Source organism: Schistocerca piceifrons, chromosome 5 (assembly GCF_021461385.2).
Source record: "Schistocerca piceifrons isolate TAMUIC-IGC-003096 chromosome 5, iqSchPice1.1, whole genome shotgun sequence".
Classification (NCBI taxonomy): Eukaryota; Metazoa; Arthropoda; class Insecta; order Orthoptera; family Acrididae; genus Schistocerca; species Schistocerca piceifrons.
In genome coordinates, this window is record NC_060142.1 from 695,849,788 (window position 1) to 695,874,347 (window position 24,560).

The 24,560-nt window shown below is 43.0% G+C and overlaps 1 protein-coding gene across 1 annotated transcript in view; it reads left to right on the forward strand.

The window, feature by feature from the left end:
• The window catches only part of LOC124799207 (protein prickle-like), an 84,979-nt gene extending 61,891 nt beyond the window's left edge, over window positions 1-23,088 (forward strand). The window contains exons 5-7 of the mRNA XM_047262742.1: window positions 2,760-2,986; window positions 7,994-8,099; window positions 19,867-23,088. Coding sequence (XP_047118698.1) covers window positions 2,760-2,986; window positions 7,994-8,099; window positions 19,867-20,876 — 1,343 coding nt within the window. The 3' untranslated portion in view covers window positions 20,877-23,088. The remainder of the gene's footprint in view (window positions 1-2,759; window positions 2,987-7,993; window positions 8,100-19,866) is intronic.
• The last annotated feature ends 1,472 nt before the right edge of the window (window positions 23,089-24,560 follow it).

The window sequence follows — 24,560 nt, forward strand, 5'->3', positions numbered from 1 at the left end:
GTTGGTTGGCTGTTTGATTTGGGGGAAGGGCCAAACAGTGAGGTCATAGGTCCCATCGGATTAGGGAAGGATGGGGAAGGAAATCGGCCGTGCCCTGTCATAGGAACCATCCCTGCATTTGCCTGAAGCGATTTAGGGCAATCACGGAAAACCTAAATCAGGATGGCTGGACGCGGGTATGCCGTCGTCCTCCCGAATGCAAGTCCACTGTGCTAAACATTGCGCCACCTCGCTCGGTGCTTTTGCGATGCGAAATTCACTGTCGGCATCTTGCGTTACCCTGTTAGAAAATGTCGTTTCGTGACGTGGTCACGAATGGCATGAGAACAAGGTTTACCACTCTTGCCAAATGCTGGTGAGAATTCAGCCTCACTTCAAGAATTATCGTATCAGTTCTGTTTAGGACTGTCTAATTTCTGTGTGACAAACTGGGGCATTTCTCTTAAACTGTCTGAAAATGGGCGTAATTTGGGAGACATGCACAGGGACAAGGCCCTTAAGCTTAAAAAAAGTTAATTATTGGAAATACTTTTTCGGTTTGTGATTACAAGCGTCTGTAGGTACACCAAATAATGGATCTTTGAAAGATCTCGCTTATTTGTCTGGAAGTGTCGCGCGCTAACACTGATTTCACTATTGCTGTTGATTTTGTTCTGTCCAACGTCATAATTTTTGAATTGGAATCATGAAAAAGTCTGGAACTTAGCCTACAAGTTCAGTCCACTGATTTAAAAAAAGGTATGAAGTTTAACGGCGTGATATCACATCGCTAATTCCGCTGCTTTTACGTATTTTCCCTATTTAAATGAAACAAAATGAATGTCCCTATATTTGAAGTGCTTGGAGACTGCACGTTTTATTTAATCTTTACGTTAGCTGAATGATGCTTACTATCTGTCTTACCCCACGTATAATGGATACAATGGGCACAAATTACACATTTTACACATTCTACTTCATAGTCACTTCTCCAATTTTTTATGAAGAACCACTTTTATGAATATTTCTCTTGGAGTGGGTTGCATTACTTATTGCCCACCCATCCTATATAAGCTGAGTCAAAAAAAATTTCACAAATTTGGAATAATTTAGAAATTTATTCAGATAACTTACAGAATCGGTAGATGTGTCATTTTGTAGGAAAAAACCCTCATGAATCCACGGACCCTACATGTCAGCAGGGGACTGTTCAAGCTGGTGGAGGCTCTGTAATGGTGCGGGGCGTTTGCAGTTGGAGTGATATGGGATCCCTGATACGTCTACATACGACACTTACAGGTGACACGTACGTAAGCATTCTGTCTGATCACCTGCATCCATTCATGTCCATTGTGCATTCCGACGAACTTGGGCAATGCCAGCAGGATAAGACGCACCACACGTCCAGAATTGCTACAGAGTGGCTCCAGGAACACTCTTCTGAGTGTAAACACTTCCGCTGGCCTCCAAACTCGCCAGACATGAACACGGGATGCGTTGTAACATGCTGTTCAGAAGAGATCTCCATCCTCTCTTACGCATGTAGGGCTGGCCCTGCAGGATTCATGGTGTCAGTTCCGTCCAGCACTACTTCAGACATTGGTCGAGTCCATGCGACGTCGTGTTTCGACACTTCTGCTTGTTCGCGGAGGCCCTAGACGATATTAAGCAGGTGACCAGTTTCTTGGGCTCTTCAGTGTATGTATCTTCGTAGTAGCATCCACATACGCTAACAAGGGAACCTCCCCATCGCACCCCCCTCAGATTTAGTTATACGTTGGCACAGTGGATATGCCTTGAAAAACTGAACACAGATCAATCGAGAAAACAGGAAGAAGTTGTGTGAACTATGAAAAAAATAAGCAAAATATACAAACTGAGTAGTCCATGCGCAACGTAGGCAACATCAAGGATAGTGTAAGCTCAGGAGCGCCGTGGTCCCGTGGTTAGCGTGAGCAGCTGCGGAATGAAAGGTCCTTAGTTCAAGTCTTCCCTCGAGTGAAAAGTTTAATTTTTTATTTTCAGACAATTATTATCTGACAACTCTTATGTTTTCATCACTTTTTTGGGAGTGATTATCACATCCACAAGAAAACCTAAATCGGGCAAGGTAGAAGAATCTTTTTACCCATTCGCCAAGTGTACAAGTTAGGTGGGTCGACAACATATTCCTGTCATGTGACGCACATGCCGTCACCAGTGTCGTATAGAATATATCAGACGTGTTTTCCCGTGGAGGAATCGGTTGACCTATGACCTTGCGATCAAATGTTTTCGGTTCCAATTGGAGAGGCACGTCCTTTCGTCTACTAATCGCACGGTTTTGCGGTGCGGTCGCAAAACACAGACACTAAACTTATTACAGTGAAGAGAGGCGTCAGTGAACGAACGGACAGATCATAACTTTACGAGGGAAGACTTGAACGAAGGACCTGTCGTTCCGCAGCTGCTCTCGCTAACCACGGGACCACAGCGCTCCTGAGCTCACACTATCCTTGATGTTGCGTAAGTTGCGCATGGACTACTCAGTTTGTATATTTTGCTTATTTTTTTCATAGTTCCACACAACTTCTTCCTGTTTTCTCGACTGCTCTGTGTTGAGTTTTTCAAGGCCTATCCACTGTGCCAAGTTGTAACTAAATCTGAGGGGGGCGCGATGGGGAGGTTCCCTTGTAAGAAATCTCGTAAAAACGACGTATGCTGTTGAGAGCGTCGTCCCTCCTGGACGAGAACGCCCCCCGGGGGCGCAGCGTGAATGAGGCGGCGGCGCGCTGTTGCAGGCCAGATGAGCCACGAGGGCCAGCACTGGCACGCCACGGAGCAGTGCTTCTGCTGCCACACGTGCCGCGCCTCGCTGCTGGGCCGGCCCTTCCTGCCGCGCCGCGGCGCCATCTACTGCAGCATCGCGTGCAGCAAGGGCGAGCCGCCCACGCCGTCCGACAGCTCGGCGGGACCGGCGGGGGGCGGCGGCCCGCGGCGGCGCGCGCCCTCCGAGTCGAGCGCCAGCGCCAGCCTGACGCCGCCGGGGTCGCCCGACGCCGCCTCCAGGCTGCGCCGCCCCCACCACCGGCCGCAGCCGCCGCCGCCCGCCCCCGCCGCCGCCTCGCCGCCCGCCCTGCGGCGCCACCAGCCGCGTCACGCCACCAGGTACGCTTCCGGACTGTTTGCACTACGGACTAGGACTGTTGATACTTTTAAAAATATCGAGTGTCCGGTGTATCGATGCTTCAAGTGTGGCGATATCGACATACCTATATCGAAAAGGTATAATACGTATATCGATGGTAAAAACAATCGACGTAACAGCCAAAAGAATATCGGCCGCGCATTTTAAATAAACTCCCACTTTTAGAGCTGTATATTTCAGTACTGAGTTTTATTAGATATTTTGCACATCAAAAAGCTAGTAGCCTGCTTATGATTAGATTAGAATAAATTACATTAGATTAGTTTTTCGTTCCACAGATCCGTGCTGAGAAGATCCTCGTGGATGTGGAACATGTCAATTTTTTTTTCCTGAAATAACAATACTAATAGTAACAATATATACAAAACATCATTTGTCTCTATTAAAAAATTCGTCAATGGAGTAGAAGGAGTTGTCCACTAGTAAGTCTTTCAGGCTCCTTTTAAACTGATCTTTATTTGTAACAAAAATTTTTATCTTCTGGTAAACCTTCCGGGATGTAAGGTCGTGGTCCATGAAACTCTTCAGCTCCTAACGTTTCGTCCAGAGCTGCGCTGGACATCTTCAGAGGGGTGTTTCTCCTCCGGTGAGTCTTGCCGACTGACGGGTCGGACGTCTGAGAGCGACTTATGTATCGTAGAAAGTGGGCGTGACCAGAGTTACACGTGATATGCAGAGATAACCTTTGTCAGAGATAAAAACTTAACTATCGATCGTAATCTCGTCACGGATAAAACTGTCTAGCAATTCTGTAGTGCTACTGTCCAAATATCACTAAGTTTCATGGTCTCTTCTTTCCGATTAAAATTATCCCTATGTTTATATATTTCAATTGCTTCTCTACAAAGCCGTGGGTAATAGTTCGTCGTCGTAGATAAAATTTTTGTTTCGGAAAACTTCACTTGATGATTTCCTGGCTGAAAAGCGTGTTCTGCTACAGCCGATTTATCTGTTTTTCCTAATCGGCAAAGACTTCTGTGTTCTTTTAACCGTGTATTTACGCTTCTTTTTGTTGTTCCAACATAAACTTTACCACATGTACACGGAATTTTATATACGCCACTGGCTGATAGAGGAGCGCGTTTATCTTTTACAGACCGAAGAACATGACAAATTTTCTTCGTTGGTCTAAAAACAGGTCTAATATCATGTTTACTTAAAATCTTTCCAATCTGATCCGTTACTTTCTTTATAAAAGGGAGAGAGACTTTATTCTTCCATCGTTTTTCGGACTTGTCCTTAAGCTTTTTGTTGTTTGGGTGCAGAATTCTGCTTACTGCTTTCTTTGAGTAGCCATTTTTCTCAAAAGCGTGCTTCAGATGTTTTAATTCGTCGTCTAGATACTCCGGCGTGCAAATCCGTCTGGCTCTGTCAACGAGACTTGTAATCACACCTCTCTTTTGTTGTGGATGGTGGTTAGAGTTTTTATGTAAGTATCTGTCTGTGTGCGTTATTTTTCTAAAAATCTGTTGTTTCAAGCTTCCATCCGTCTGTCTCATAACTAAAACATCCAAAAACGGTATTTTGTTATCATTATCTCTCTCCATGGTAAACTGGATTCTTGGATTTATATTATTAAGGTAATCAAAAAATTCGCCTAAGGCTTCTCTACCATGTGGCCAGACCACAAATGTATCGTCTACATACCGATACCAGCGAGATGGTTTCTTATCTGCTTTTTCCAAGGCTGACTGTTCGAATTTCTCCATGTAGAAATTAGCTACTGCAGGACCCAATGGGTTACCCATTGCTACGCCATTAAGTTGTTCGTAAAACTCATTATTCCACTGGAAATGACTGGAAGTAAGACAGTGTCTGAAAAGAGCAGTCAGATCTTCTGGAAAAATATCCGTTATAAAATCCATAACTTCATTAACTGGAATCATAGTAAATAAGGATACTACATCGAAACTTACTAAAATATCTTCAGGAGTCAGAATTAAACCTTCAATTTTCTCTATAAAATGACGTGAGTCCTTTATATATGAATCCGTTTTTCCAAAATATGGTTGTAAGCTAGTTGTTAGATATCTTGCTATTTCGTACGTAGGAGAATTGATAGTACTAACAATCGGTCTCAGAGGTAGGTCCTTCTTATGTACCTTGGGTAGGCCATAGAGTCTAGGGCACATAGCTTCAGTCTTCAATAAAGCCCTTTTTTCTTCTTTTTGAATAGAAGTGGCCGATTTTATCAAATTATTTGTTTTCCGTAGTACGCTGGCTGTAGGATCTTTCTTAAGTTTTTTGTATTGCCCTGCCGTTAAAAGATTCAAAATTTTGCTTTGATAATCTTCTGTATTTAAAATGACCGTAGCATTCCCTTTATCAGCAGGAACAATCACTATGTCTTCATCTGCATTTAAATCTCTCAGAGCCTTTCTTTCGCCATTGGTTAAATTACTTTCCAGAGGTTTACTGCGGCATAATACTCTGGTGGTTTCGATCCGGATTGCATTTGCAGTTTCTTTAGGGAGAGTACGTATACCTGCTTCTACATTTGCAATAATATCCTCAACAGGAACTTTCGGAGGTGTTATAGAGTAGTTTCCTCCTTTTGCAAGAACTGAGATTTCGTCTTGAGATAAAACTCTGTCTGACTTATTAATAACAGTTTCGGACATCACTATATTATTTGTAGATTCTGCATAATTTTGCAACTTTTCGAACTTCTTCTTATGCCTTCTAGTAGTCGTTTCCATCATGGTTTCCATAGATTGAAATGTAAGGCAATCTATTTTATTCCATAGGTCTATCTGTATCTTACTAGCAAGGAATAAATGTAACTGCAGTAACTTACGGTCAGCAGAATCCATCTCTCGTCTTGTATAATGTATCCTCTCTCGAAGTAGTGCTGCTTCTGTATAATCAAATATCCGATGAATGTTGCTGGCAAATTATTGAAGATGAGTCTTCCTGAGTAGTGGATCCCTTTTTGAACTAAAGTAAGTGCTTTTAAGTCCTTGTGCAGATCATTTTTGTTCCTGGTATTGTATGTATGAACTGAGCTGTTTGTTGGAAAAAGAGATATATTATTAGGGACAAATTTCATTAAGGAGTAAATATACTGAGAGGCAGTAGTTAGTATACCCAGTTCTTTGAACGGGTTTCTACAGGACGTCCGCAAATTTACTGCACAAATAAAACGTATTACATGCTTTTGGACTCTGAAAACTTTTGTTTGACTTGAAGAGTTGCCCCAAAATATTACACCATATGACATTATGGAATTAAAGTAGGCAAACTATGCAAGCTTTTTTATTTTTATGTCGCCTATGTCTGCTAACACTCGAATTGCAAATACAGATTTGTTAAGGCGTTTCTGCAGTTCTGTGGTGTGCTCCTCCCAACTGAATTTATTATCAAGTTGTAATCCCAGCAATTTAAGACTGTCGACCTCTTCTATCTGCTCTTCTTCATACTTTATGCATATGCTGGAAGGAAACCTCTTACAGGTTCTCAATTGCATATAGAACCTCAAAGTTTTTATTTTTTCTTGTAAATAGGCTTTCGCACTCAATAGTTAACACTGCTAAACGCACACTTTGATATATTGACCAGCAACATATAAGGCATGTAATTTCGATAAAAAGAGATACAAGAATAAAATAAAATGGCAGAAAAATATTAATTAAGGGATTTTACACTCGAATATGGAGTTGTTCGCAACCCTGGTCGTGTTAACACAAATGTGGGGACAGGTATTTCGATCCTCAGTTAACTTCTGCCATATACAGGGTGTTACAAAAAGGTACGGCCAAACTTTCAGGAAACATTCCTCACACACAAAGAAAGAAAATATGTTATGTGGGCATGTGTCCGGAAACGCTTACTTTCCATGTTAGAGCTCATTTTATTACTTCTCTTCAAATCACATTAATCATGGAATGGAAACACACAGCAACAGAACATAAACCAGCGTGACTTCAAACGCTTTGTTACAGTAAATGTTCAAAATGTCCTCCGTTAGCGAGGATACATGCATCCACCCTCCGTCGCATGGAATCCCCGATGCGCTGATGCAGCCCTGGAGAATGGCGTATTGTATCACAGCTGTCCACAATACGAGCACGAAGAGTCTCTACATTTGGTACCGTGGTTGCGTAGACAAGAGCTTTCAAATGCCCCCATAAATGAAAGTCAAGAGGGTTGAGGTCAGGAGAGCGTGAAGGCCATGGAATTGGTCCGCCTCTACCAATCCATCGGTCACCGAATCTGTTGTTGAGACGCGTACGAACACTTCGACTGAAATGTGCAGGAGCTCCATCGTGCATGAACCATATGTTGTGTCGTACTTGTAAAGGCACATGTTCTAGCAGCATAGGTAGAGTATCCCGTATGAAATCACGATAACGTGCTCCATTGAGCGTAGGTGGAAGAACTAAAATGAGCTCTAACATGGAAATTAGGCGTTTCCGGACACATGTCCACATAACATCTTTTCTTTATTTGTGTGTGAGGAATGTTTCCTGAAAGTTTGGCCGTACCTTTTTGTAACACCCTGTATATCATCGACGAATGAGTGAACGCTAAAGCAGACACTAAAGAAGGATGTCATCTCATGGTCGGCGCAGCTCGGCGCAGTCGCCGCCGCCGTCGCAGCTGACGCCGCCGCCGCCGCCGCAGCTGTCTCCGCGGCGGCTGTCCCCGTCGAGGGCGGCGCCGTGCCAGTCGCCCACGGCCAGCCACCACTCCTCGCAGTCGCAGTCCCCGACGCCCAGCCTGCAGGCGTCGCCACTGCGCAGCCCGCCGCCCACGCGCTCGCCCAAGATGGGGCGGCGCGCGCTGCAGCGGGACCGCGCGGCCGCCGCCTCCGCCTGCAAGGCGCTGCCCCCGACGCCGCCTCCGCCCCCGCCACCCGCGCCTGACCCGCCGCCTCCGCCGCCAGCCAGCGAGCCGCCGCAGTACAACATACAGCCCTCGCCGTCGCCAGCTGGTACGTATAACGGCCCGGAGCTTGTTCCAATACACTGTCGTAAAAAAAAAAAAAAAAAAAAACCATTAGTACTCCTGGAAAGACGACATCGATTTTGATCCGATGATGGCATATGCCACCTGGGTGATAGTGGATGTACATCTACATCTACGTGATTACTCTGCTTTTCACAATAAAGTGCCTGGCAGAGGGTTCAATGAACCACCTCCAAGCTGTCTCTCTACCGTTCCACTCTCGAGCGGCACGCGCGAAAAACGAGCACTTAAATTTTTCTGTGCGAGCCCTGATTTCTCTTATTTTATCGTGATGATCATTTCTCCCTATGTAGAATGTTTTCGCAATCGGAGTAGAAAATTGGTGATTGAAATTTCGTGAGAAAATCCCGTCGCGACGAAAAACGCCCTTGTTTTAATGATTGCCACTCCAATTCACGTATCATGTCTGTGACACTATCTCCCCTATTTCGTGATAACACAAAACGTCCTGCCCTTCTTTGTACTTTTTCGATGTCATCCGTCAGACCCATCTGATGCGGATCCCACACCACACAGCAATACTCCAGAACAGGGCGGACAAACGTGGTGTAAGCAGTCTAGTAGACCTGTTGCATCTTCTAAGTCTTCTGCAAATGAATCACAGTCTTTCGTTTGTTCTACTCACAATATTATCTATGTGATCGTTCCAGTTTAGCTTATTTGTACCTGTAATCCCTAAGTATTTAGCTGAATTTACAGCCTTCAGACAATGGTTTCGATTTCGGCCACCAACATACAGCATACCGGGATAGCTACAACAATGTATGCCTACCCTTTAATAGGAAATGCTCACAGCCAGAGGCTCAGTGTGGCGCAAACATTTGAAGCAAGCAGACAACTATACCACAAAGACACACTCGTGCTTCCTACAGCTGACTGAGCGAATTTAAAAGGGGACAAACTGTGGCCTTCCGAGAGGCGGGACGATTCTTTCGGGGAATTGACAACTGACGAGAGGAGACCACGACATTTGGAACGCGGATTTACTGCAAACTTCGTACACTCGTAGTACTTCACGAGGACAACAAAATGTGTAAGCAGTAGCGCGTACTTCTCAAGCGTTTGTTGAGAAAATCGCAAGATAATTTCGGTCGTCAAATATATACCTGTGCGTGGCCATTTCTACCATGAACACCGGCAGCCGAGTGGTTATGCCGGCACGGTAGCTCAGCGTGTTCGGTCAGAGGGCTGCGTGCTCTCTGTGATAAAAAAACTGAGTCAAGGAATGAACGATCAACTTGAACGCATGTCATGTGACGTCCTCCCAGACCAAACGCAACGAACTACACCGAAAAAAAAGAAGTGGTTAGCGTTCAAGCCCTGTACTTACTTTACTTTTTCGTGTCCGGAGATTTGTTTCAAAGCCTTTCAGCCCAATGTCGGGCCAAGTCCAATGTTTCTCTCTTCTCAAGCCATAGTTCGTCAAGGGTACACCTTGTGGGGCAGATGGAACACTGTAGAAGGTGTTCCATATCCTGAACTTCACCACAGTCGCATTTGTTGTCTCCTTCGTCCTTGAAGCCCCATTTGACTAGGTTTGCTTTAACTGGTGCTACGCCTGTTCTGATGCGGTTCAGTGTTCTCCAAATCTTCCAGCTTGATGTACTGCCGCTGGGTATTTCTCGTGAGGCACGGTAGTCCTTCGGAGGCTCGTTCAATTCACTAGTGAGAAATCTCTTGCGGGATTTAAGTCTGCTACGTCCACATGAAGAACCATGCAGCGGGTGGCGCTCGTCGAAAATCTGTTTAAATTTTTCTGTAAGTTCGTGCGCAATTCTTCGGGATTCAGGAGATGAGAATCCAGCTGCTTTGTATATTTTCCCAAGTGGAGTGGGTTTCATGCATCCTGTTGTTAGCCTGCACGTTTCATTAAGGACTGTAGTGACTTTTTTGACATGTGTGGATCGAGACCATACAGGGCATGCATATTCTGCCGTGGAGAAGCAAAGTGCTTGAGCAGTTTTTCGTAATACAGTCGGACTAGCTCCCCATTTACTATTCGTCAGTTTTCTTAAAATATTGTTCCTGGCAGCAACTTTTTGGCATGTTTTTTCACAGTGATATCTGTACGTCAGTGATCTGTAATCGGTGGGTCGCTGGATCGAGTCCTGCTCGTCAGCTTTTTTTTTCTAACACAGTCATTTTCTTTATTATTTATATTACAACTGATGTAATGGGAAAAATACGTAAATGTATGCTTGTCCGTGATTTGAGAAATCCCTTATACCTGGAAGGAGCCCGAAACGACTTGCTACCTCCAAGTTTTGACCGGCACAGACGGCTTTCGAAAGATGTACAATTCATCGTCCCTTTCGACATTACGAGTTGCCGGATGGTATTTTTCGTAAAAACATGAAAAATAAAGTTAAACGGCACCAGCTGCATTGAATAAATGCTATGTTTCCGCACACAGAAGGTCTTTTGAGGTTTTCCGGGGAAAAACAAACCTCGTTAACATTTTCCAAAACCTCTCTTTCAGCCGATAATTTGGAAACAAACCATGCATATCGCAGCATTTCCTTAAATATCGGCGCTGATCATTGGTCATGCAGTATAGAGTGTATTTTAATAGCGTCTTCACGAGAAGCAATTTCTCGTTCTCTTTCGATTAAATACGGACAATTTCGAAGACACGGACAAGCATACATTTTCAGTATCGCTTTGTGCGTTTGGTCGTTTACTAGTCGGTAGTTATGAATATTATATTATTTGTGATAACAAAAATTTGTAGACTGCCAAATAACATTGTAAATTTAATAAAAGTTCATCCGATTACACGTATTTTTCCCATTATATCAATTGTAATATAAATAGTAAAGAAAATGACTATGTTAGAAATAAAAAAAATACTGACGAGCAGGACTCGATCCAGCGACCCAACGATTACTGGGCTTGAACGCTAACCACTTTTTTTTTCTTTCTTAGATCTCATTTTGTTCGTTTTCGTTCGTTGTATCTGCTCGGCGCGAACGTCGCAAGACACTCGTTTCAGTTCGTCGTTGATCCATTAACTCAGTTTTTTCTATTACAGAGGGCAGAACCACTCGGCTGCCGGCGCTTCATGGTAAAAATGGCCACGCACAGGTATATATTTGACGACGGAAATTATCTTGCGATTTTCTCAATGACACTTGAGAAGTACGCGCTAGTGCTTACAAATTTTGTTGGCCTGTGGAAAAACTGGTAGAAGCCGCACTCGGGGAAGATCAGTTTGGATTCCGTAGAAATGTTTGAACACGTGAGGCAATCCTGACACTACGACTTATCTTAGAAGAAAGATTAAGGAAAGGCAAACCTACGTTTCTAGCATTTGTAGACGTCGAGAAAGCTTTTGACAATGTTGACTGGAATACTCTCTTTCAAATTCTGAAGGTGGTAGGGGTTAAAGTACAGGAGGCGAAAGGCTATTTACAGTTTGTACAGAAAGCAGATGGCAGTTATAAGAGTCGAGGGGCATGAAAGGGAAGCAGTGGTTGGGAAGGGAGTGAGACAGGGTTGTAGCCTCTCCCCGAAGTTATTCAATCTGTATATTGAGCAAGCAGTGAAGGACACAAAAGAAAAATTCGGAGTAGGTATTAAAATCTATGGAGAAGAAATAAAAACTTTGAGGTTCACCGATGACAATGTAATTCTGTCAGAGATAGCAAAGGATCTGGAAGAGCAGTTGAACGGAATGGACAGTGTCTTGAAAGGAGGATATAAGATGAACATCAACAAAAGCAAAACGAGGATAATGGAATGTAGTCGAATTAAGTCGGGTGATGCCGAGGGAATTACATTAGGAAATGAGACACTTAAAGTAGTAAATGAGTTTTGCTATTTGGGGAGCAAAATAACTGATGATGGTCGAAGTAGAGAGGATATAAAATGTAGACTAGCAATGGCAAGGAAAGCGTTTCTGAAGAAGAAAAATTTGTTAACATCGAGTATAGATTTAAATGTCAGGAAGTCGTTTCTGAAAGTATTTGTGTGGAGTGTAGCCATGTATGGAAGTGAAACGTGGACGATAAATAGTTTAGACAAGAAGAGAATAGAAGCTTTCGAAATGTGGTGCTACAGAAGAATGCTGAAGATTAGATGGGTGGATCTCATAACTAACGAGGAAGTGTTGAATAGAATTGGGGAGAAGATTGGCTTGTGGCACAACTTGGCTAGAAGAAGGGATTGGTTGGTAGGACATGTTCTGAGGCATCGAGGGATCAGCAATTTAGTATTGGAGGGCAGTGTGGAGGGTAAAAATCGTAGAGGGAGACCAAGAGATCAATACACTAAGCAGATTCAGATGGATGTAGGCTGCAGTAGGTACTGGGAGATGAAGAAGCTTGCACAGGATAGAGTAGCATGGAGAGCTGCATCAAACCAGTCTCAGGACTGAAGACCGCAACAACAATAAAAGTGGAGTACTACGAGTGTACGAAGTTTGCAGTAAATCCGCGTTCCAAACGTCATGGCCTCCCCTTGTGAGCTAGATGTGCTCCGTCAGTTGTCCAATGATGCTGGTATCGGTGGTCGTGTGACCGTCCTCACACCCGTACACAAGGTTGTGGGCATCCACACAGCAGATTCCCACCAGGATCATCGTATTGTAAGGGCAGCAGTGGCAGATGGTACAGCTACCACAGCACAGATAAGAGACGTTGTGGGCCCAGATGTGTCAACACAAGCTGTTGCGAACTGATTGTTAGGAGTGCGACTACGGGCACACACACCTCTAGTCGGTCTCTACTCATGCCACAGCATTGACGTGCATAGCTCGGCTGGTACCGACAGAGGATCACTCTGAAGATGGAATGGGCACCGTCGTCTTCGGCGATTCTGTCTGCACGCTATTGACAGTCATTTGCACGTACCACATAGGCCTGGTGAACGCTGTCTCGTAAAATGCACTTGTCCGATACACAGTGGCCAACACTGTGCTTTCTTGTCTGGGGGAACGATAAGCCATAACACTCGCTCACCTTTGTTGTTTCTGGAGGGGACGCTAACCAGCGCTCAGTACGTTGTTAGACCTGTTCTTTTTCCGTTCTGGCATCGGGAAACTGAAGTGCCATTCCAACAGGATAATGCTTGCTCACACTCTGACCGACAAACTCGACTTGCTCTGCAAGATGCGCAGCAACTTCCCTGGCCAGCACAATTTCCGCACTTGTCTCCAGTCGGGCACATGTGGAATACGATGGGACGAGGAGTGACTCGTGTGACTTCCCGACTCATAGAACTACGTGAACAGGCCGAGCAGGCGTGGCATAACATATCCCAGGATGGTATTCACCATCTCCACGATCGACTGGATGCCACAGACAGCACCTGCATTGCCGTCCTTGGAGGCTACACCACGTATTAATACGAGTGCTTCAGCATGGGTCAATATCTGGTACCTCAGAACCACTTGTGCTATTCATCTGTAAATGTTATCATTTCATGTACTCAGTATGCACTATTGCAACAATAAATCTTGACCAAATTGGAGAACTCTAAAGGGATTTACTATTTTTTTCTGGCAGTGTATTTTCAAACATTCGTTTGTCTTTTTCTCGGAGCATCCACAGCATTGCACAGCCCCCATTCGTGGCTGTGGCTATTTTCCACTCACTCTTACTGATGCACTGTGTGTGTGACAAATTATGTGACATATCACTCTATACATCCTTCTGGAAACTGCCAACCTACATCAATTCTCCACACAGCAACACTTATAAAATGACTCTAAATACAGGCTCCCAACCTCGCTTTGACTCAAGGGACATAGTTAAAATTATCGGTAGTTATAAAGGTTGAAGAGAAAATGCTGCTCTTGGCATTCGACATGCATTTCCTCATTCCAATTCGAGACAAAGATTTATGTAGCAAAACCTAGTCCAGCCAGTACATTTAATAGAAATGTGATTTAAAAAATGAAGCTCTGGCAAACACTGCACCTATGTGCAGTGTGGCCAAGCACAAGTAGCACGAATTTTGCACTGCGCTCGAGTTGTCCCACTAGCTCGGTGAGAAATCATAACTGTGGGGAGAACAATATGCAGATTCACCAATGTTCGTGTTACATTTGCGCCAAACATTCTTTTTCACTTAAATCATGAAACTGTATCTAATTTACACCTCCTCAAAGCAGGATCTTGTATATTTCTTTCTGTTACTGTTATCTTTATTTAAACATTAAGACATAATATAAATTTCTTACATATGTAAGTGACCACTTAGTTTTGTCCATGACACAAATAAAGCCAATAGAAAGTAAATCAGTATCCAGTGAGGTACAAAAAAACAATGTGTGGGCTACACTAGACTGCACAATATACTAGGTGCAGTAATACCATTCTGTATGTTTGATATCCAGACTTATCTTCGCAGAACTAGTATGGACATACATGTATGAGCAATATTCACTTTAGAGATGTTGTTCAAAGTAACCACCTTCCATTTGCAAACACTTCACCACTTGCTTAATAATGTTTTAGTGGACCCTCCACGACATACCCACATCCACCACAGCCGAAGCGGCGTGCGTGACAGCTATTAAGTCATTTGTATTCATGGGTGGAGTACTATAAACTTATTCCTTTAAGTGTCCCCACAAATAAAAATCTAGTGGATTAATTAATGGGGAACATGGTGACCACAACATTGGACCTCCTTGACCAATCCATTTCCCTGGAAGCACTTCATTTAAATAGCTACGCACAATCATTGCAAAGTGTGATAGTGCACCATCATGCTGAAACAGCAGCTGTTGCCAAACATCAAGTGGAATGTTTTCTAATGCACCAGGAAAAGTATTGCAAAGAAACGTACGATACAGGGGCACATTCAACTTGTCTGGCATTAGGTAAGGGTTCAAAAGCACTCCTCCAGTGATTCCAGCCGACACATTTATGCCGTGGCGTATTTCTGCATTGTGTTATTAACTATGTGTAGAGTGTGGTTGTGGCATCATCTATGGATTTGCTGGTTCTAAAGCTGAAATGGCGTTGGCTTATGCCCCTGAGAGCTCTGTGGGTTTGCAAACACTTACACGGTAGCTTCCCATGAATCTTTGCTAGGGCATTTATGAGGCGTATAGGTCTGTTCAGGCACTAGGTGTACTGTATCGGAAGGTTTTCCATACTGTAGATACCCTGTCCAGCCATAAGGCATAATTCAGTAACGTTATTAGAAATGGGGTGATGTGCGGTGCCAGTTTTTTCAGTGTTTCTGAGTGGGTACCATCTGGTCCAGGTGCTTTTTTGTTTTTGAGCTCTGAAACTGCTAGTGCAACCACTTCTTGCACAAAAGGACAGGTGAGAGTGGCAGTGTTGTATGGTGTGGGCAGGTCTTCTCTTAGCGTTGTGTGGTATTATGTGCCTGTATCAATGGTGTCGTCAGGGAGCAGTTTAACAATAGAAACTCTACTGTATTCTTACAGTCCCCTCGTAATCATGCCGTTAGCCTACTTTAGCATTCCCATAACTACTGCAGTTTTTGTCTTATCTGGCAGTATTTTGTGTGGCTCATCCCTTATATTTTGCTCTGTTTGTGTTGTAACAATTTATTTCCAGTATTGTATACATGTGTTATATAGGGTCTGTCTGCATAGGTCTTGTGTATGTCTAAATGCCTCAAGCCTTATGCTTCCATCTCTCTCATTTTTGTTTGTGTTTGGCATCTTGTTCGAATCTCATCCATCGTTTTGATGAGTATTTTTTGTTCTTTGCCATCAGTGGTAATGTGTTTTGTGCAGGTTGTATTACCTGTGTTACGTTTGTGTGCTCTGTAACCGATTCCTCCATTGATCTTTCCTAGACCGCATTGCTGTAAATTTCTTCCGGTCTCCTTTATGGAACAATAAGTGTCTGATGTGTGCTTCAGTAGTTGTATAGTGAGTGTATGTTAGTGTGTATGTTATAACATTGCAGCCACTACTGGTTATATTGTCATGTATGCTTCAATTTGTTACGTATCCCACTGCTGCATTATTTGCTAGTGTAAAGTTGATACTACTGAGGTGGGTGATTATGCGTCCTCTGCTGTATGTTCTGTCCGAGTTCCAGGGGGTGAATCTTGAATTCATTTATCATTTACCAATGTTTTTCCACTGTCTTACATTGCTAGGTCTCTGAAGTCATTTGCAAAAGGTTGTAATTGATGGCTGTAGTGGGCATAAGTGGATGCAGTCACCCATGTAACATTCCCATTGGTTATCTCTACAGTTGATTGCATAAGTGTGACATCTTAATTATGGACTTTAAAGGTTTGACAACCATCTCCTTTTATTTTGTTGCAGACTTGGCCATTGTATTTCCAGGATATGCACAGTCGCAAGCCTCAGTGGATGTGCACTCAGTGTGCTTGTGTCCTTGGTTGCCACATTTGGCACACGTAACGTTTGCCTTCTTGCATCTTTTAGTCTTCATGTTTCGGATGCACTGCATAAGTTGAAAAAGACAAAACAGTGACTCTTTGCACCACACTCCATGCCTCCTGTTAACTACCATCTAGTCTGCATTGTATGGCCCGTAGAAGACATGCAGCCTTATGTGCCACTATGAGAAAAGCACTTTTGCAAGATAGCTGCTCCCAAATGTCCACTGCATGCATTTCCCTTCACAATGTTCACCAAAACTGGTTGGTATGAAATTGCATTCACTGACAGTAGAAATTCTTGTTTGATTTGAAACTGACTGTCATTGATGTGGTATGACATTTGTTTTCACTCCCTGTCGGATAGGATTTTTTTACAGTCACTGTTCTAACACTGAGTTACATGGCTGCAAGTGACACTATTCCTTGTAGATGCCATGCACCATCTGCATTGATACATAAGTAAATAAGACAACTACATCCACCGTGTGGTCACGGGCACTTCCAAACATGACAGCTTGTATCTGCCATTCTGTTATGTGTCCACGTCAATCCAGCTTACTGCAGCAGTTCCCTACAGCTAACTTGTGCATACACACTACTTCACTACCATGATTTAGTCAGTGGTGGAAGGCCACATGACTGGTCAACTGCATACACATATACATGAATATTCTGCAAGCCACTGTAAAATGGATGGTATACCATTATTTCCTGTTCCTTTCATGTACTGAACAAGTGAAAAATGACTGTTTGCCACTGTGCATGCCCTAATCTCTAGTGTATTATTCTCATTATCTCTACAATGGTGACAACATAATAGTCACACAGTCTTCTTCAAATACAGTCTCTCTAAATTTACACAACAGGGATTTGTGAGAACTACGTCGTCATTCTTAGAATGGATTCCTGTGTAAGATCCACGAGCATTTCCATTACACTTTGATATGGTCTATATTGATCTATTACCATACAAGCAACATGTCTCTGGATTCGTTTGCCTGTTTGACAAGGACTCCAAACATTGAATAATACTCCAAAACTGATCGCACTGGCATCTTGTATGTGACTTCCTTTATGGGTTCACTATGTTTTTCCAGAATCTTTCCAACAAATCTAAATCTTCCATTTACCGATCATGTACAATTCTACACATACAACTTCATATTGCTTCTTGGTATTTCCCCTTTATATCTGTGCAATGCTTCATGCTTAAGATGTTCACACTAATCTTGTAAACATATACTATAAGGGTTTTTCTCTTTTTTTAAAGGTATTATCTTACATTTATCCACATTTAAATCCACTACCATTCATTACACCAAACAGAAATTTTGTCCCAGTCTTACTATAGTTCTTTCTGATCGTCCAATGGTTATATGAGGGTAATCCCAAAAGTAAGATCTCCTATTTTTTTTATACGTACAGAACTCTGTTTGTGTGGCTCAAAAATGGTTCAAATGGCTCTGAGCACTATGGGACTCAACTGCTGTGGTCATCAGTCCCCTAGAACTTAGACCTACTTAAACCTAACTAACCTAAGGACATCACACACATCCATGCCTGAAGCAGGATTTGAACCAGCGGTCGCGCGGTACCAGACTGAAGTGCCTAGAACCGTTCAGCCACAGCTGCCAGCTCTGTTTGTGTTGCAGTTGGTCACACTATTATGAAGAGTGCTTCACGCGCTGTGTGTAAACATGTGCACACCTTGCTGAGTCACTCAGTCTTGGCTTGGCAGCCGTTGAGAATGGAGCTCCTGTTGGATGTTACCACCAAGTGCGATTGTGTGCAGTTATTCGGTTTTTGAACGCAAAAGGCACTGCGCCAATTGAAATCCATCAGCAATTGACAGAAGTATATAGTGATTCATGCATGGACTTCAAAAATGTTCCTAAGTGGTGTAGAGAGTTTGCAGATGGTAGGAACGGGAGACCGTCAATTTATGAGGAGACAGTGTCGAAGGTTGAGCAAAGCACGCGTGAAGATTGGAGGATCACCCTGGATGATCTCTGCATGCTGGTTCCTGAGGTTTCCTGGAACACCGCTCACAGAATTTTAATGGAAACATTGGACTATCAGAAGGTGTGTGCAAGATGGGTGCCACACATGCTGATTGAGGACCACATGCGGCAATAAGTTGATGCTTCTCGCGCGTTTCTTCACCGCCTTGCAGCCGAACAGAACAACTTTCTGGACTCAATTGTCATGGGTGACGAAACCTGGGCGTACCACTTTACACCTGAGACCAAGCAACAGTCACATCAGTGGTGGCATCCTTCTTCGCCAAAGCCATGGAAATTAAGACAAATACAGTCTGCCGGTAAAGTCATGACAACTGTTCTTTGCGATCAGAAAGGGGTATTGTTGGCCAACTTTGTGCCCACTGGGACCACAATTAATGCTGACAGGTGCTATGAGACTCTGCAAAATCTCAAACAGTGAATTCAGAACCGGACAAGAGGAATGTTGAGCAAGGGTGTACACATTTCCATGACAACGCTCGCCCACACATTGCTCGGCAAACCGTTGTTGTCCTGGAACAGTTTCAGTGGAACATAATCACCCACCCACCCTATAGTCCTGACTTGGTGGCCAGTGACTGTCATCTGCTCCACAAGTTAAAAGGACGTTTGGCCAGAAAGCGATTCAGCACCGACGACAAGGTGAACAGCATGGCAGTGAGCTGGTATGACATGGGCATACAAAATATGCCACATCGTCTACAAAAATGCATCGACAGAAATGGCAATTGTGTTGAAAAATAGCTAAATGTTCAAGCTGTAAACTGATGTAAACCATTGTAGAAATAAACAGGTCTATGTACTTATAAAAAAATAGGACTTTTCTTTTGGCATTACCCTCGTATTTGCTTGTAGATTGCAGCAGCATCAGCGAATAATCTCATGGTGCTGATGATCCTGTCTGATAAATTGTTTTCATACTCTGAAAACAATAGATGTCCTATTACATGATTTAGGAGCACCACAAGTTATTTTCATTTCTGCGGGACATTCATTGTCTGGTATCACATATTGGGTTTTATTAGTCAAACAGTCCACAGTCAGTCATGTATTTATAAAGCTACTCTGTATAATCATGTTTTGATTAGCAATTGATGATGCAGTGCAGCTTTAAATGTATTTTGTAAATCCTGGCTGGCAGAATTTACCTGTTCACCCACATCTATTGTTTCTAAGATGTCACAAATCAATAAAGCAAGCAGTTTTTCATATGAATTGTTCGATGAGTCCACGAATTTAACCGTATACAATGCTTCAAAGGGCCCAGCGTGTGACAAACATAATGTTTGGTGAGTTTATTGTAATGTTTAACTGTGCTGCCTCTGTTCCACATTGAAAGCTAAATGAAGAAACACCTTGTCTTTTGTGCAGGGAAGGGGCTGGACCGTGTGTTACTGGAGCGTAACCTCGAGCGGCTGCTTTCGGAGCACGGTGGTGGATCCTCGGGGCCTGGCAGCATGACAGCGAGTCCAATGGATGCGCAGCCCGCTGGCTGCAACCCCGATCTGGAGAGGCTGTTGCACGCACGCGACCGTAGCCGTGAGCCACTGCACTTGGCCGAACTCAGCCTCAGCCTGGACGCGTGGAAGCCACCACCGCCCCCAGCACCGCCTCCTCCACCCCTGCCCACACCTGCACCGCAGCAGAGCTCACCCGTGCCAACCACCCCACTCCCCGAGGCTACGCCTGACATTCTGCCACGTAGGCCCACACCACCCCCACCTCACCATCACCACTTCCCATTACCCCAGCAGCAGCAGCAGCAGCAATCACCACTACCACAGCAACCGGCTTCACCCTCACGGCGGCAGGGCAAGGCAAGCAAGGGTCAGCTAAGCGTGCGTTTCCAGGGTGACAGGCACGACGATATCGATCGCGACATTGACGATGCAGAAGAGGGCGCTGCTGCAGTTTCCAGCGTGTCGGCGTCGGCAACACTGTCGTCATCCCCGAGCCGGCACCGGACGACGTTCCCACGCAGCAGGAGCTACTCGGGCAGGTCGCGCTACCGTGACCGGGATCGTGACTACAGCTACGGCTACGAAGACTCACGGAGGGCGCGCGGGCCGCGCAAGACCAACTCTGAGAGCCACGTGCCCAGTGGCAGCGCTGCACGCTTCCCACTTCCGCCGTCATCGTCAGCAGACCGTGACGATGCAGACAGTTACTGCTCCACCTGCTCCTCTAGCTCCAGCAGTGACGAATACGCCTACGAGCTGCCACCGAGGCGCGCCTACGGTGGTGTCCGCATCTCGTACGTGCCCAATGATGCACTGGCGTGCGCCCGCCGTCAGCAGCAAGCTTCGTCTGCAGCCCCCAAGTCACCTACAAAGAAGAGTGGTGCCGCTGATGACAAGGACAAGAACTGCACCATCTCCTGATCCCGGTGTCCTCCACCGCCTGTGGAATCCCAGCGGCGCTGATCGTACCTGGCAGCGAGTACAGTTCCTGGTTCTATGGCTGCTCCTCTGACACTGTACGGATGGTGGCTCTTCTATTAGAGAGCTGTGAAGACTGTGTGAAATGTTTTGAAGTGTGACATGTACTCGCAGACAGAATAAGAACTACGCAAACTGTAATAGCTCCTCTTTGTTATGGTCCAATAATTCTATAGTTTGCCCTCATTGTTTTACTCTCACCCACATGATCTCCAAGCAAGGAAGTAATTCAAATTCAGTGATAAGGCAGCTAGAAATATGATTTGTGATGCTGATATTTACTATAAATCTAATTTTCCTAGAATGAACCTCTCACTTGGCTTTGGGTGAACCACTGAAGTGAAGCTTAATGAGAAAAAAATTTGTGTCACACTGCTAATTGAGCCTCGAAAAAAAATATGCTGTGATGTGATCCATGAGACATGAAATTCAGATAATACAAAAAAAAAAGAGAAGAAGAAAGTAGATGGAAAAAATAGAGTCACAATAAACAAGCAAAAATTTACACTCAGAAAGCCATTACTTACTGCAAAGTTTTAACTGAGACTGGAATTAATTGTGGTAAAGTTGATGTCAACACTTGATGAAATATGCAGTTTTATTGTCATAAAGGTTTGAGATTACGGTACATTTTCATAAGCTTCAGCCATCTAATTTTGTATGGCAAATAAAATATTCTTCCTGTGACTCCCCTGTCTCATTATGTCATAGTGACCTGGCTGTCATCCATACTGTTAGAGCACCACATCTAAATAAAAATACAGTGACAAAAAACTGGTAGAGATGAAGCTTTCTGACAGTTTAAAAATGCATACCAGACTAGGACTTTAGATTGGACTCTTTGTGAAACAAAAGAGCAGATGGGTTGGGGGTGGGGTGGGGGGTGTTTCCAGGCCTGTTTTGTCGTTTGAAGCTTTGACTGAACAATGAGGCTTTTGTGGCATTAAAGTCTATAAGAATATTATTTGTGAAAGGTACAAGTCCAGATTCAAGTTCTAGTCTAATATACCTTTTAATAGTTCAGAACATTTCAATCCACTTATACACTGAAGCACAATGAAAGATTTAGTCTCGATTAGAAATCTACGTGAGGTCGATCAGCACCATCTATGTTCAGGTGTTTATCCACAATCTGTCTTTTCACATAAGATACCCACAGATTTTCTCCAGAAAATAACCACAGTGCACTATTTGCAGTTGACAACATAATCTATTCAAATTACATTTTTCCCATTGGTTATTTTTCCTGATATTCTTATCACGCTTCTGCTTGCTGAGGACACACATGTTCATTGCTTCTACATGTGTGTTAATATACAAGATTTTATGTTGGTAATTCTACGTTAGACAGGGCTTGTCCTTATGTCCTCTGTTTCTTTTTCATGCAACTCAAAGACATTACAATTTTCTTTAAGCTATGACTGTTATCACGTGTGTTCCTTTATAGGCAACAAGCAGCTGTTTTAGGATTGGAATGTTGTAGATATTTGTTAACCCAGATACATTTTGCTTTAATTTAAAAAGCATCATAACAGATGTGTGGCTGCCAGTGGCCACAGCAGGCAGTTCTGCTGCACCACCCGAGGCCTTATGGCAATCAATGTGTTAAGGCAATTATAAATTATTAGAGAAACTTTGATTTATGGATCATTATTTGTGTATCTTTTGGGTTCTATATAAATTTTCATTTTCCATTCCTGTCACTGTTTTTTGCATTGATTAAAAAATTACAGTTGCACTGCAGTTTTTGAACATTTTGCCAACATTCATACTGCATGTGCCAGTTTTCTGGCTCACTAGATATTATTTTCTGTACACTGTATCAAATAACATTTTTATTAATAATATAGCCCTTAATTTTTGTTAGTTTCTGCTGCAACTTTACAATTTTTGGGACCTTGCTTTGGAAAAACATTTAAACTATCAATCTGCTCTCAGAAATGCCTCTTGTCAATAAGGTTTCTACACACCGCAGCATGAAAGGTTTTTTGCTTACTAGGGACGAACAAATGTTTTATAGTGGGCAGAAAATAGCCACTCTAACAAATCTCAGCTGCAATAAATTAACAGCACTGATTGGCTGTTTGATATTAATTAGAAAACTCTGAAAGTACAAGATTTTATTGGGTTGGCACTTCACCCTCCTCCTCCACCTCCCCCCCCCCCCCCCCCCCACCCCGACCACCCCCCCCCCCACTCCCTTTGGTACAACTCATTTGTGAGTGTATGCTTCCAGGTCATTTTGTATTCTGAATTCTGTGGTTAATAAAATGTATAGCAACAAGACAGATGAGCATTTCACAATTAAGAGCTATGATATAAATATGTTACTAACTTGTAAATAATTTATCACGCCTCAGAATTGTCATTATTCAGCACGTAAAAATCGTGAACGTTAATGTTACAAAAATGATCAAAGCACTTTGTGGCACTTTTTTCAGATTTTAGAAGCAGACAATTGTGTCACAAAGTGGCCATTAGTCCCAATACACACAGCAAGCAATGAACAATACTGTCTGAAACGTTAATAAAATTATCAAGCAGTAACACACACTTCTGTAGTTATAAATTCCATTTAACTATGCCAGTCACAGATCTGCTTTTGAATGTGAAAATGAGGAAAGAAAATCTGTGTTGCAGACAAAGTCCATACTCAATTTTTTATAAAAAGTCTTCAGATTGTCTTCAACTAAGACTGAAACATGAAATAAATTGAACAGCTGTTGGTATTGTCTCTTATTATTATTTTTATTATTATGAAGTAAGGCCCACAAAACTATAGTAACCTCACCAAAGGTGTCTGACAAAGACAGTAGGACATTTCATTACGATGTTATTGCTCTTGCTGTTTCTCTCTTCATATTTCCTTAGATGCACCTGAATGTGACATGATAAATATTAATCTACTCCCAACAAACTATCAGAATGTTCAACAATACAGTAATGATATTATACATAATTTAGCTATTTAAGCATAATTATTTTTAATAGACACTCAGTAGTGGCAGCATGACATGAAAGACTCCATCTGTGCAGGTGCCTTTGGAAGTACATATTAGAATGCCCATGTTGTTCTGTTCTTCACTGAATGCAAATTTCAGTTGTCACAAGGTGCTGCTTTTTATAATGATATGTTTAATATTCTATCTTCAACCACTGAAATACATTCTTTATATGTAAACACTGAAAAGCTATGACAGATTATTTCTGTTGAAGAATGTAATAAGTTGTTTTTTATTATTCATTTTAATACCCACATCCTCTCCCACACCTCAAAAAGATGCCAGAGGATGGAGGCTTCTAACTTAGTAAACTGTTTAGATTAGATTAGATTTACTTTCATTCCAATTGATTCATAGTGAGGAGGTCCTCTAGGATAATACAAGACAGAAACAGAGTACTACCTTCATGCTTGCAAGTGAGCAGAAAGTCTTTACATACCATTTCACTGTGCTTAAACAAATTTTGGCAATGGAAATACGTGCTACCTATGTAACATTTCAAAAATTTAATTCTTCTGTGACTGAAAATAAGCTACACATGTGTCATCAGTTTAAATTTTTAACTTCATTTTGGTTGTGTGAAGGACAAGACTATTATAATAGTGCTTCATGTTTTAATATCATC